Source organism: Malurus melanocephalus, unplaced genomic scaffold, assembly GCF_030028575.1.
Source record: "Malurus melanocephalus ecotype Western Australia unplaced genomic scaffold, MMel_1.1 scaffold_33, whole genome shotgun sequence".
Lineage (NCBI taxonomy): Eukaryota > Metazoa > Chordata > Aves > Passeriformes > Maluridae > Malurus > Malurus melanocephalus.
The window spans coordinates 1,256,410-1,271,703 of NW_026623265.1; the positions used below are offsets into that span (position 1 = coordinate 1,256,410).

General features: G+C 36.6%; 1 protein-coding gene across 1 annotated transcript in view; it reads left to right on the top strand.

The window, feature by feature from the left end:
* The first annotated feature begins 4,485 nt into the window (after positions 1-4,485).
* WDR64 (WD repeat domain 64) overlaps positions 4,486-15,294 on the top strand; it is a 65,938-nt gene continuing 55,129 nt past the window's right edge. The window contains exons 1-5 of the mRNA XM_057363978.1: positions 4,486-4,636; positions 5,340-5,470; positions 10,640-10,739; positions 11,242-11,345; positions 13,829-13,858. Coding sequence (XP_057219961.1) covers positions 4,486-4,636; positions 5,340-5,470; positions 10,640-10,739; positions 11,242-11,345; positions 13,829-13,858 — 516 coding nt within the window. The remainder of the gene's footprint in view (positions 4,637-5,339; positions 5,471-10,639; positions 10,740-11,241; positions 11,346-13,828; positions 13,859-15,294) is intronic.

Genomic DNA, 15,294 nt, shown 5'->3' on the forward strand with positions numbered 1-15,294 from the left:
CAAAATGCACAGGTCTAATGGCAAAAGTTTAAAACTAGGGCTTCATCTTGCAAAATTTATAATCCTGCCTATACAATCTAGTTCATATTGGGATGTGAACTTTAAATCATGAAGCAGATAAAGTGCAACTGTTGCAAGAATGTGAGACTATTCTGGGTTGAGATGAATGTTTGGCACAGTTCACTGAAGCAAACACATCAGCATGGGAGGGGAACGCAAGCAAGCAAGCAATCCTGGGAGGTGAAGGCGAACAATCAGAGCATGTGTGCTGAAGTTGGAAGTTGGCTGCAGCTTGTTCCATGATGTGTGAGCTCAGGTATGCCTGACATGTGCACAAAGAGCTGTAGTAGCTGCAGGTGTGATTCATCTCACCTAARTGATGTATTTGAAAGTTAAGCACCTAAGACCAGTAAGATGAATCACTCTCTGGAAGTGTTTATTGACTGGCACATAAGGTGACCTGAATAATGGATTTTAGATGCTTGAGTTAGGTGAGAGGGGCTTAATCTTGGCTACACAAACCTGTGTGGGACTGTGGTATGTGCTCAGATGGCAGATGCATATCGATGCCTCTGTGGCACTTGATTCTTGCAGAAGGGATTAAAAGAAATGGTGATATGTATTTCACCATCATACCATGATATCATACCATGCTTGGCTGTACAGACACAGCTTATAGGGCGGCCTGAACTCTAAATACTAGCATTATAAAACCATTATAAGACCAACAACACCAGGTTTTGCAACAAAAACACTGTGAAATTAATTTGTGATATAAACTCGTTGTTTTCAAGGAATAACCTTGCATTGTAGTTCATACTTATGCTGCAGCTTCTTGATAGAGTGACAAATGTGAAATGAGAGCATTTAAAAACTCACTGTGCTGTTGTCATTTTCCAGAGTCCAACATACAAATCAATATGTAGTTCATCGGAAATACTGTTTTTAAAACTATCACTTGGTCATTTCAGCTGCTGTTAGTGACAGAGAGGACCAGACTTTATAGCAAGGAGTGCAGTACCACTYGTGGGGTGTTAATATCAAAAGCAAAGTGAAAAATTAAGCCAGCAGAGAAAAYGAGTGAGCTAATGTAAATGTCAACATCATAGTACCCCTTAAACACTGTTTCTTGGAAACAATTTAATTTTTACGGTGCTGAAATTTATTACTTTCCCAGCCCTGTACTGGTCAGAGAGTTCAGGATAGAGCTGCTTGAGTTCTGAAGTCTGAACTCAAGCAGCTGTATCCTGATCCAACTTAAACACAGCCAGGTTTAACAGGGTTTATATGGAAGAAATAGCAAAGGATGAGTAAGCTCATCAAAAGAAAGCGTCTTCAGAGACTGATTTTTTTTTTCTTTGTTAAACGTCTGGACTTTATCTGGATGAAAATCAGTCAGAAACAAAGTCTTTTATGTCCCAGAGCCTCTTTAGGAACGACTAAGGCCAGTTAAAATCTACTGTGTTTTCTTTGGGGTGTTCTGAACCGTCATTTTATTTGGGTAGAATTTGTGTTTGCATGAGACTRCCAGGAAGAGTGATTGGCAGCCTGGTCCAGGCAGAAAAGAAGATCTGTCACCTTTTGCTGTTTGTCTTCTTCAGTTGCCTTGGGTTATTTGTTATTGGCCGTTAAATTACATGGTCAGAATTTTAAAACTTGCATTACATTTCATAGACTTATGACAGTTATAGAGATAAAGATTGAAAATTACTGATTTTTCAAATGAGGTGCCAATCCTGCAATGAACTTTCTGCAGTTGTTCTTTGCATCCATATAGRTACACAAATCATTATCTTTGTATTGAGAATTTCCAATAATTGAGACTAATAGGATTATGTRGGAGGGTTAACTTCTGAATAAACATAAATTCTACCATATTCCATATCCAATGTTTTTCACTCTATCAGTAAGGGAGACAGTGAAGAAAATGTTTTTCATTCAGTTAGTGCTACTGTAGGCCTATTAATGCAAGGACTTCCTGACTCATCAATTAAATATTGCATTTGCCTTTTAAACTTTGCTTATCCTCTAATGCAATTCCTATCTTCTCCACTTTTGTATTTCAATCATCACATCTTATTTTTAAGTTGTACTGTACTTTTCTTTTTTATTTGAAACGTTAAAGACAACATAATCAGCTGGTACTGAAAGCCATTATTCCTCTTTTGGCRTTTCTTTGTGTTTTTATTATGTTACATAACATGGAGTTTTTATATGGACTTTTGCAAGAGACCAAAATACAGCATTCTTTACTTAACCCTCTATTCTGAGGATGGATGGTAATACCCTTTATGAACCTTAAACCCTGTCATCAACTGGGAAATGAAAATATAACCTGATGTCATACAAGCTTAGATGACAGAGACTGGAAATATTAATCAACAGGAAGCACTGCATGACAAGAATTCAGATGGAGTCAGTATATCAAATACACCACAACTCTGACCAAGATGTAGTATCTGACCAGCCACTGCATACCTTATCACACAAAGGAAATCCTTTCCTGGAGAATTACTGCTGGAAACAGCAAAAATGTATCCTCAAGCTATCCCTTCCTTTTCCGGGTATCATTGCTGTTTTTCTTTGCCAATCTTTTTCTCATTCTAATTGAAATAAATATGTATTGCAGTAGAGCAGAAGTACCCAAAAACTTTTATGTCCCTCCCTTTGAAATGATAGAATTTCAAGCAGTTGGATTGCTTGTGTTAGGTAGCATATTGATGCCTGATGATTTTTGCCTTTCTTTTCATGTACCCTTTTTTATACTTTTATATCCTTTTATACATTTTCTGTACCCTTTATGTATCACTTGTACCCCTTAGCCCACATGTTTGTAAATTCCTGTCACCTGATGTTCCAGCTTAGTTTAGGAGTTCTGCTGGGCAGAGAGACCAAACATCCTGAGGAAGGAGTCAGTGTGTCCTGTGCTATCTTAAACCTGAGGCTCCAGCCTTGGTGAAGCCTTCTCTCTGGAACATCTTGTRTAAACTGGGCTCTGGCCTCATCGGGGGGGGACTCATTAGAATAGGGGGACATTACTGCATTTGTTAAGTTTCTTATTGGGGAATCCTAGATAGATATGCTAATTTCTGAAACCTATAAAACTTGTATCTGTGCTATACATAGGGGTGCATTCTGCCATCAAGTTGTGCACCTGGGATCCCAAATACTGAGGTAAAACCCTTTTATCCCCTTAACCATGTCTGTGTCATTATTAAAAACTGGCTGTTCAAGGCAACAATATCATGAGACACCATTTCCCCTGAAGAGCTAGCTGTTCATGCAGAGATATTTCCATGCATTATTTTTAGTAACTCTGTTTAATACCCAGTAGTTGCCTTCCCTATAAGTTTCAGAAATGTTCAGCTGATTTTCCAAATGTGTGTGAAGACTATGGATTTAATCTGTTTTGTTTGTTTTCTTTGAAGAAGTGACTTGTATATTCTTGAAACATGCCAGTTTGGTATCAATCCTCTAGATTGCCATAAGGAACTATAAAATATAATTTCTCATTTTCTTTCAACTACAGAATCTCCACAGACCAAAGACTCCATGCTCAGGAATTCAAGAAAGCCTTGACCAGTAAACCTGGCACCAGCCTTGGGTGAAGTAATAGAAAAGTGGATCTGGAGATCAATAGCTAAAGCACATTACAAAGAAATTGATCAGTGTGGTCTACAGAAAAGTGAGTTTAACAAAAAGCCTGAAAATCATCATTTGCCTTTTATGGTCTAGCAGAGTAACATGGCATTACAATTCTTTAAAGATGTTAAAAAGATGAAAAATGAGGAATCGCAGTTATATTGAGACCTAAAGGAAAGAGCTGCAATAGGAGACAGAAAGTTTAGTCTGCTTTAATTAATGTAAGAAMAAAATGGAGTAGTAGTCCAGGTACAAAGGCCCTTAGTATGAGAATGTACCAACTAAATTAGTGACGCTATTCCCAGAGCTGCCCTTAGGAAACAGAAGCCACACAAAATCATATAGGAGGCTTGAATGTTAACAGTGTGTGTAATTAACCTTTGGAACACACCTGTTGGATTGTCCATCTTTTTATGTCTGAAGATTAACACTTGACACCTTACTATATGTTAGAACAAAATTTTGGGCTCAATATAGTGATAAATGGCTGATATTTATTGATCTGTAGCATAAAGGAGGTAAATGTAGACTTAAAGGTTTCTTCTGTCACTTATTACATGAGATAATATGAAATAATCTCACATGCCAGGTTGTTTGGTGATCCTGATTCATGACTTATGGCCATGCAGTGAGTAGGACTCTATGATGTCATGGGGGGTTGCGACAGTTCTCTACACTTTGGCAGCTTGACATGCTAAGCCAGAGTCTCCTCTTTTTTATTATATAATATTTGGAATATCTGTCATGCAGCTGCGTTTCACATGAACTCATGTGGGAGTTTAAATAAAACAAGGCTCRGACCTGGTTGTAAGAACTCCCCCTCTTGTCTTTTGTTAATGAAGGATGTCTGGAAAGAAGCATCGTGATAAGGAGAGTTGCTCTTCTCTTGAATTGATTGATTTCAAGAATGCTTTGGAGCAGTTCCATAATCTAGTTGAAAAAATGGTCATCCAGAAGACCAAGGAGAGTTCAGGCTTGTATACTAAAGATGATGGTAAGAGATATTCATTCTGATGGAAAAGTGTAATTTTTACATGGAGAGAATGTATCATAGAGAGAAGATGATAAGAAAGACCTCAAGYTAATGTTCTAACTATAATTGTTTGATTTTTTACAGAAAATAGAGAGATTGCACAATGAGAATTCTTTTCTCCTTCTATTAGGATTTCTGGCCAAATTGTAAGGCCATGGTAATCACTCAAAATATAATTGGTGGAGTTGCCACATATAGAAGTTAGCATGATGCAATGTTTCTGTAAAGGCACAAACCCGATGAATTATGTAAATATGGTGGTTAATTGTAAATAATGGAGGCAAAATTTTGCTTTTCTCAATGCAAGTGGCTATTGCTGCTTGAAAGGAGAAATTTTGTCCTAAAGTTAGTGGTTTTAAAGTCCATTCAGGTTCAAAAAGTCAAATCAGAATTATGACAAAGAGGGGAAGAAAAAAGAAGTGAGAAATTTTTATCCATTCTTTTATCTGTTTCCTGTCATGCATTGCAAATTAGGTCATTTGGAAAAGAGCAAATATTAGGATTGKTTTTTTTTTTTTTCAAATGCTTTAGTGAATACAATGTGAGAAGCTAGAATGTGTATGCTATTGAAATTGAAAGAAATTAAACCAGAGGTAGGGTGGATGAGAAAGGAATCTGTAACTTACCAGTTTTAAACTTTGTGGACATTGTTCCTCCCATACAGATGAGATAGACTATGATAAATTCTATGCAACCACAAGAACACTTTTTGGTCCAGCAGTCAAGGATCATAATATTCAGGCCTTTTTCAGGAAGGCTATGAGCAACCTTGATGAAAGGCCAGAATGGCTTGAGGTAAGGATTTCTAAAGTTTTCTTAAATATGAAAAGCTAATTAGAATCTTAAACGGTGGTGGTATTTACCTGTTGACTGTATGTTGTTTACAAGTCTGTTTTTCATGAGCTCCAAGGCATAATGAGGCACTCTGTTGCTGATATTTATCCTTGCTTCCTGAAGCCTGGGTGTACTTAGGTCTTCACAACTACTTCCATGATACGCATTGCCCTAAGGCTTCTTGACAAAATGCAAAATCTCTTTTGACTACAGTATGCCATTTGTGCTCTGAGGACAAGTCTATCTCTAGCTAAACCTTCAGAAATGCTTCCTTGTTTTCTCCTCTTCCCTCTCTTTTCTCTTACCTCTGCTCCCTTGCCTTTCTCTTCCCTTGTTCAAAGCATAAATCTGGCCCTTACTTTAAATATGAAGCATTAGAGGGCATCATTTTGATAGAGTTTTTTAACCAGAGAATTCTGTATATATTTTTTGGTTCTGTAGTTGAATGAGCGAGATCCATGTAATCAATTTGTCTGTCTCTTRTGGTGGTAAATCACCAATTCTCATCAAGAGCTCCTATCATCATATATTACTACAAGATTTTTAGGTTTTTTCTTACCTGAAGAGAAAATTGTGCAGAAGGGGCRTAACTTCAGCACACAGTGACTTTCCTATGGTAGCATAGGAGGCATTGGATGCATAGCAAGTTCTTGCTGGACTTAAAGTCTTATGGCAGAATATTAGCAAGTGACATGAATATAAATTCATCAATGTATTTCCATTTTATGTTACTCTCAAACATCACACTACTGTTGGAACCTTGAACATACCCAACACCTATTCCTTACATGTTATCAACAACTACTATCAAGTAGTTTCCTAATATCATCTTAAAAGGGATGTGTTCAGCTATTTCTATTTAATAAGGATCTGTATGGAAACATTTTTGAGTACTACCTTTCTTAACCATAATTTTTTCTTACAGTGTAACATTACTCACAGGGTTTGCTCATGTCAGGCATTAAAGATTTCCTTCAGGGAGGGCTTGGGGCAAATCTGGAAAATAGTTGACAGTCTGAAGGACTGATTTTCCTTCATTTAGGGTAGCAGAACAGTTTCAAATAACRTGCAGCCTCATTCCTTTGTAAGAGAGCTGAGGGAAGCTCTGTTTTTTTATTGGAGTGTGTATCATTTATTCCAAAACCTTCCTTGAGTCTAATTCAGTCAGACTACTTAGTAAATTACATAATTACATACATAATTTGGCTACATAATTACACAAACAAGCACAGCATGGGGTCTAATAAAGGAGGTGAGGCCACCTTAGTTTCCTTATGAAATCTGTGCATTATTTGCCCCGGATAAAACTCCCCAGAGCCCTTTCTATGAGCATTTCCCCAATTTTATGAAGGGTGAGCTGAGTAATGACAGCCTTTTAATATGCCTTGTGCTTTTTCTTGAAAAAAGCAGAGCATGGTAAACAATGAATCTTCAGCATCGCTCATCATGCGTGTCATGTAGACTATGGATAAGAATAAGCATATAAAGAGTGCTATAGGCAATAAAACAGAAATATTTATAGTTTTTTCTGTTCAAAAGAATCCTGATTAAAATGTTAATTTGGGGGGGTTTCCCATTATTTTCTCCTGGGGGAGAGAAATATTTAACATAAAGTAACTGGAAGTTYATCCATGACAGAGTTGATAGTTCAGTTATGAAATAGACAAAGATCAGACTCAATAGTCTATTTATTTCTTTACCTTAACACAGCCTTATCCAGCAMGGTTTGAAATATAATACTGCATTGAAAAGCTGCAATGCATTTTTTGCTTTTTTTTTTCCTCTCTGTTTAGTGAGAAATCTGATGGTCCATATGTTATATACATTATGGAACATAAAGTCAAGCTCCTTTCAGGGAAAAAAAAAAAAAAAGGATAAGATTTGGTTTATTGGTAGTCTAGCTAGAGAGAAAGAGAAAAAACTGCAACAGAAAAACTGCTGACTTCTGGAATTCTCCAAATTTGGCTTACACAGAAGCAAAATAATTCCTGAATCGATCATTTGATTGATGTCTAAACCCAATTTACTTCAACCATAAATTCAGCATGAGCTTTTGAATTCCTGTAATTGTGGAAGCATCCTATCCATAATGATTGGATCAAAACAGATCCTTCCAGATTTATTTGAATGGGTTCCGATAAAATAAAATGTGATTGGTTTGTATCCTACATAGTATGTGTTGGTGACATTTAAAAATTTTGTTTCTCTGACAAACTCTACAGTTTCAAAATTGTTCAGGTAATTCTGGAAAGTTACTAATGTCAGGAATGAAGGCAGGAATGTTCTGACTGGCTACTTTGCCAGAGACTTACAATTGTAAGTTTATACAGCTCTAAATTCTTTTCATCTGTCTTTAACCTCTTGATAGTCAAAGATGTCCACGTGTAGTTACTGATGAGGATCATAGACCTTTTGTTGCTTCCACCCATATCTGTAGCTCTTCTTTTTTATATGATTTTGAAGTTGACTCTATTTAATCCTTGGCCAGACTAAATMCCACTTGCATTTCTCTTGCTCCTTAGTCTTTTAATTCCTTTTAAATTAAGGTTGTCTTTTTTCTGAAAAAAAAACACCCAAAAAATCAGCAAAACACAATACAAATTAAAACACCTGCCAAACAAAACCCCATCAGCCACAGACACAAAAAAAAAAAAACAAAAAAAACCAAGAAACCAAAAAACAACTGCAAATCTGCTCTTTGACATACTTAATAACTTTATTGAAATTATCATCAAGCTTTTAAGAGGCCAAAGTATTCTTTGGAAATACTAGCTAACACCAGCTRTTGTTTGAGAGAGATGGTGAAAGAGACAGCAAGGCCTCCCTTACCTGATGGTATTCTTACAGTGTTCATTAATCTACTAATTATGTCAGAAAAATCACATTTATAAACTGCAATTTGGACATATCTTTCATGACCCGCTGTGAACAATGGAAGCAGCCTTGATCTTGCTTCAGCCTCCTTTTTTATAACYTAATTTTTTAAATGTATCATTAATAGCAATTACTGTAACATCKTAAACAGCCATCATGGTTTCTGCTGTCCGTGCTCCAGTTTTCTAATGATTTTTTTCTAAAAGTCCTGTATTATAACCTTGTTCTTCTGAGTTCCCCTGCTCCTTTTAGCACTGCTGAGCATGCCCTCAGTCTTGAAAATCAAGAAACAGGGATACACCTCACTTCATTCCTTTCATATGTCTCTTTTATAATTTCTCTCTCTCTCACCTTAGCCCTCTTCTCAGAACTCTATCCCTGACCCTTTGCTCCTATTTTCCTACTATAACAAGTCTAATTTTTTTCAAATTCACCTCTCGATTTCTGGCCTCTCTTCAGCTTGACAAAATCTTACAAATTTATTTCCATGGTTTGTGTGAGTGTTCTTATTTCTTTAACTTACTGATATTTCTCTTTTTCAAGTACTTTATGTTCAAGGGTTTCCTAAGTTTCCGGTGGTCTCCACAACAATGTACCCATGTTCAAAGGATACTTTTTTATATGAGAAAAAAAAAGTTATTTTAATCATCTCTAGTTAAATTGGGATCCACCCTTTGTCATTTGCTCACTTCACAGTTTAAAAGACTTTTCCTGGACAGTTCAGCAGCTATAATTTATCGATGACTTGGGAAACTCACCTCTGCATCTTTTTCTCAAATGTAGTTAGCTCTTAGAAAGCTACATTTTTTTTTGGAAATAAACATCTGAAGTATGTGTAAGGTGCATTTTATTTCACTATCAATATCTCATAGACGTTATGGGCTGGGGCTTGTTGGGCCGCATCAAAGTCAGCAGAAGCCATTAATGCAGCTGTAAGGTATTTCAGTGATGCTCTTTCTTTGGGCAGTGTCCTGCATGCTGGGCAGAAGCAAAAGTGGCATTGTCTCATGTCTGCAGGAAGCATGACAGACACACCTGTGTGGGCACCGAAAACTTTCACCTCTGCTGGTTTTAGGGCAGCTGCTGGCCTAGCGCAACCACTGCACCTGGCATCCTGAGTCAGGACTCAGGAGGGACCTGATACTGGATAAGCCTGTCCTTAAACAAAATGTCCTCCCACCAAATCCTTAGTCCCCAGAAAGCTGACAAGCCTGTTCTCTGCTGGAAAGTTGGTGCACACAATTAAGAAAGCAAAATGTTGCTCCTTTCAATAAGAGCAAGAGCTCGGATCCTTGGAATTACAGGATAACTTAGCCTCTCTGTGTGGATACAGGATAGAAAGACAAGATGATGCTACAAAAAACTAGAAATCTGAATCTCTCAAAGAAGGAAAATGGGAGCCCTCTTGTATAACATGGAAAATATTGAACTAGAATAAAATACAACATTTTGTCTTCCATCCAAAAGGGCATTGCTTTTAGAACTCATGGTATGAAGTATATGTACTGTCCATAATGTGAGAAAGGAGTTAAAAAATCTGTACAGCTGAATGGGACTGAACTAATTTCCTAAAAAATTACCAAACTACTTTTAGGTACAAAGCTTGAGATTTGTAGAGCATTTCAGCTGAAAATTTCACATCCTGGAGCAGCATCCCTGACTATCCTGTGCAGGGATCTCCATCATGTTCAGTACAAATGAAACATTGCCAGATTTAATGAGATGACTAAAAAAAAAATTTAAAAATATTGTCTTTATGCTATTTTTTTTCCAGCAAATGGGAATCGACATATCTTTTTGGAAAAGCTCTTCTTCTGTTTAGGTTAAAATGCTATGCTGCATTGAATGTCTCAGTTTATAAATACAGAGTGGTTGGGGTTTTTGTCCTAGYTGAGGGTCTAGTTTAGGAAGAACAAGTAGGTAGAACTGGAAAATGAAAATTGAATATGATTATTTATAAACAATCATTACGAAGCAAAGCTGTATAACAACTTTAGCAAACAGATGGGCTATATTCCTAGAAGCCCTGTGCAAGCTGGCTTTTTCGTAAACACTGAAGAAAGAGTGTGCCTGAGTAGCAGATCTCAGCACTCTAAAGTCATATTGGCAGCTAATGGTTAAAGGAAACAGCACTAGGGTAATTAAAAAAAAAATTTAATTATTAAAATGTGAGATAAGTATTTGACTTTATACATACATCTTCCAGAATTAGTTTTACAATAAATTACTTGTTTATTTCTATTTTGTTTTGTTTAGATTTTTGGCTGTTTCATAGGAGAAAGTGATGGCATGCCTTCCCCTTCGAAAGAAAGCATGGTCTTTCTTGTATCTGAAAAACAGCAGATTACTCATTCAGGTGACATACTTCATCTTATATCACAAAATACTTTTTCTAAGGCAGTGTGTTGCTCACTTTTTTGAAAGTACAATGATAAGATCTGTCTTTGTTTATTCATGCTTCTTCTTCTTCTTATATGTTCCAAACTATATGGGTTTTTTACTAAATTCACTGCATCTGAATGCTCCACTGCTACATTTCCCAGTGATCCACATTCCTACATTATTTTGAAATTATGAACTTTTCTGAACCGGACTATTTTTTTATGCAGTTACTCGTCTTTCTGTATTTTTTGAAAAAATGTAGGAAGATCTAGCACATCCAGAATACATTAATGAAATTTAGAAATGCAACATGATTAATTAACTAAGTATAGAATAGAATAATATATTGCATCACTGCCTTGAATTTGGTACCAAAATGCATTTCAGGAAGACAAAATGTTCTTAGTATTATAATTCTATTTTTTTTTATGTTTTCCATGTCTGTAAGATTAAAAGTAATATTTTTTCATTGACAGTTGTCAAGAGAAAAGATGTGATTAAAGGAATGGTGAGGGTGCCCCTTCAGAACTTCATAGTAACAGCCTCTCAGAAAGGAGTGCTAAMTGTTTTTAGTGAACAGGTAATTCTAAATCAATTTTTTTATTATTCCATTAGGCAGTACACAGGGGAACTGATTGGACTTTGATCTAGAACTCAGGTTTTCCCATAAAAACCTAGATATCTTTCTTAACAAAGTTATTTTTTTTCTGTATTTTAGAGTACAGTAGGAAACATACATTGTTCTTTTAAAATATAAAACTATTAGACAGTCCACAGAAACTGATAGAAGGTAGACATGGCTACTAATAGATATTCTTCATAGAAATTTGTTTCATAGAAAATAATCTGCACTTCTGTTTAGAAAAGGTTTTCCTTAATACAAAATATGCTATTGGAATTAAATTTTCTATATAGAGTGGAAATCAGAAAATTAACTGTTTTCTACAGCTACTGAAAATATCTAGAATGGACAGAAACAGTTGTTTGCAAATAAGATTTATTCAGTCCAGCAACATCTAGAAGCTTGAAAGTTCTGAGTTTGACAACAGTCTGCATGACAGTTTCTGATTTACTGAGTTACTGATTCACAGTTAGTCCCCTCATCAGTAAACTGTAAGGAGATCTGTACCATTTTAAGTAGAAATTCAGACTTAAGATGCTCTTAAACTAAAATCTGTAAATTAATCTCCCAAATTATTATGTTACTATTTAGAGGTATCCACTTGCAGATGCTATGAGGTACATCATGCATCTATACTTGTTGGTGCTTTACATTCATACTATTTTAATGCAACAATTTTTTTAAAGTTATTTCAGACAATGCAGTAAAGCTTAAAAGCAGCATTAGTGCTTTCTAGGGATTTTAGCTAATTAGTGCATAATGCTTATGGCAGGAGCCTTTAAACCAAGAAGGACCTCCATGGATGATTAAACAACAAAGCGGTACTGCAGCTTTGGTAAATGCTAAAATAATTTATTTGAAAGCCTGGCCTCCAGAACATTATCCCTCTTACATATCTATGAAAAACAATTTCCCAAAGTATGAGATTAAAAATAGCTCTCTCCCCCCCCCGTACCTCCCCAGTCTATTTTCAGGTTGACTTGCTGCCTCCTCATAGGATGGATTGATGTTATCCGACATCAGTGACTACAATGTAAATGATTTTATACTCAGCTGCTTAAGACAGTGAATTAGGGACCTCAAATCCCACTTATAAAACTATGTTCTGAAAATGACTAAGGCATTATGACAGCCTCAAGATGTGCCAGGAGAGGATAAGATTGGWTATTAGGAATAATTTCTTTACCCAAAGGGTTGTCAAGCATTGGAACTGCCCAGGGAAGTGGTTGAGTCACCCACCCTGGAGGTATTCAAAAGATACAGAGAAGTGGCTTTTGGGAACATGATCTAGTGTTAGTTTTACAGTTGGACTKGATCACCTTAAAGATCTTTTCCAGCCTTCATCTRTAATTCTGTGATTTCATTTGAGGGCTGAGCATTGCTTTCTGCAATAAATGTGGGCCTAATACGCTTCAACACCGGTATACAGCTCTACACCATCAAACAGCTTACTACAGAGCATGAGACACTTACCTTTGTCGGACATGGATACTGCCTTGACTAGCAGATGAAATCGGTAGGAGTAGACAGCCTTAACAGCACACTCTACTTACTGTAGATAAAGCCAAGTCTGATAATAGTGGATGGATATCCATCTCTTGATTAACAATACCCTTAAACTATGCTCAAAGATTGCCCATGATCACACTTAGCATCTCACTTCTATGGGAAGAAAGACTTTCATCCTAACTTCTTTATTTTAAAATATGGAATAGCTGGGATAGGTATGCCATTTAATCATTACTGCTGAGGGGCAGGGGCAAGTGTGGGGGGAAAAGCATCTGTGGGTGTTTCAGAAGGGAAAAGKTTGAATCTGCTTTTGGAAACTTAATGGTTTTGTTAAAGGACATAGAAGGTAACCCTGTCTGTACTGGATAATGGTGACACTTAAAACTTCAGGTTTTGAGCTACATGCTACACTGTCTACCACTAGCGAAAGATGCTGTACCAGTGTGAGTATTCCTGTTTGCAGCCTGAAATACTGCCTCTGCCTGGCATTTTGCTGGCACTAGTTGACATGGCATCTGGGCCAGCATTTGCTTGGATTTCTRTATGACACATCCTATCTATCAGAGCAGCTAATGCTGTTTTAGGTGTCAATAACCATTAAAAGCACAATTCCATCCAAAGACCAGCTGATCTGTATTCCATTGTAAAAATGAGTATTTTTTACTTGTTTGCTCACTCCAATATCTCAATGTAAAAACCACAAACTGAACAAGAAATTATGAAACACTTGTGAAAAAAGAGAAGTTTTAAATTCCTCACTATGTACAGAAGAACAGACAGCAGGCAGCTTAAGGATCTTTCTAAGATCTTCACCRCCTACTCTTTCAGTTTGCAAATATTGTTCTAATCTGCCTGTGAAGAGATGACTTTGTTTAGACTTCTAATTTAAGTGCTAACTTGATATTGTGACAAAATCTTTTTTGATTTTTCAGATGAAGGTTCTGGCAACTCTCAATGTTGAAGTAAGTTCTCTTTTGTCTCCTTTCTGTTAAATAATTTTAAGTAAAGATCAGCATGTACTAAACTAAAAAAAATTAGAAACTGAGCATTATTCTAATATCACTTCTAACTTTGAGACTTTTGCATGATTTGTCATAGGGAGCTGTAGGTCAAATAGTTTCAATTCATTCCTTTTAGTTACAGAAACAATTCAGTAACTTGATTTCTTTCCTCTGATAAATGAAACCTCACATAAATGCTGGTTTTTTTCTACCAAATTGTCCTTTATCCATTACCTTGCCAGGATTTTTTCTTCTAAAATCCAAAACTTCAATTGTCACTGTAAAATTTAAATAAGTAAAATTCTAAGTTTGTTCATGAAAAATAGTTCTAAGTTTTACTAGGTAGATGATTGGCTACACAGTATATACATTAAGACCTCATGTAGAGGTTTTACGTCTTATAAACCCTGGGAGTATCACTGCAGATTTTAGGTAATGAGYTTCTTTCAGATGACCTGTAGACAAGAGACATTAGTCTTAGCAAAGTGATGTGACCCTGTGTCCTAAAAGTCCATGTAGGTCTCTTGTACCAGGAGGCAGTGCATTTTGTTGATTCTCTCTTGCATATTGTGGGAGTCCTAGAATTCAATAGAAGTACTCCACACCAGAGGCTTTACTACTCCAACTMAGAAAATAGCTCTGAGCCTGAGTTGAATTTAATTTATTGCAAGGGCTAATCTGACCTGTGGAATCAGTGCAGAGAGGCAACTATGAGAAATATTGTTAAGACCCATGGACTTTTGGAAACATAGACTAGAATTAGAGCTTCTCCTACGGGTGTGCTACAGGAGAGAATTTCAGTTGTTCCAGCTTTGCTTGTAAGAGCTGCTTTCTCCAATCCAAATATGCATAGGATCTCCCCCAGAGATACCAAGCGGAAGAAGCTGGAAAAAGCTGGAGTGTTAGCCCGATGCTGCAGAGGACTGCAGGGTCTCTTTCCTTTCTGAGCTCTAAGGACTTGTCTTAAAATGATTCCTCAATGAATCTGAAGGTCTTTTTGCTGCAAAAGTAGCACAGTATTTGGCAGCTGTGGCAGTCTTAGGCGCCACTGAAGGACATCATTGCCATTAAAAGTGGGAAAGAAGGGTATGTTTAACCTAATGATATCTCTCTGTGCGATGGTGTAATACCATAATTGTGAGGATTGTGATTTCAAATACAATACTAAAGCTGGTAGTTTTAGTGTCTGTGAGCASCCACTTGTTTCAGCTCTGTATCATATCTGTGTGGGCTGCCATGTTCTGCTGTCATTGTAATTATAGGCCAGTTTCCSATTCTTTCCCAGCTGAGATATTTTCACTTTTTCAGCCTTTCCTAAAGACAGAAGAAGTAGGTTAAAAATAGTTTGGATTSTTCTCCATGTTTGGGATGGAGGATCATTGCTGCTGGGGATCATT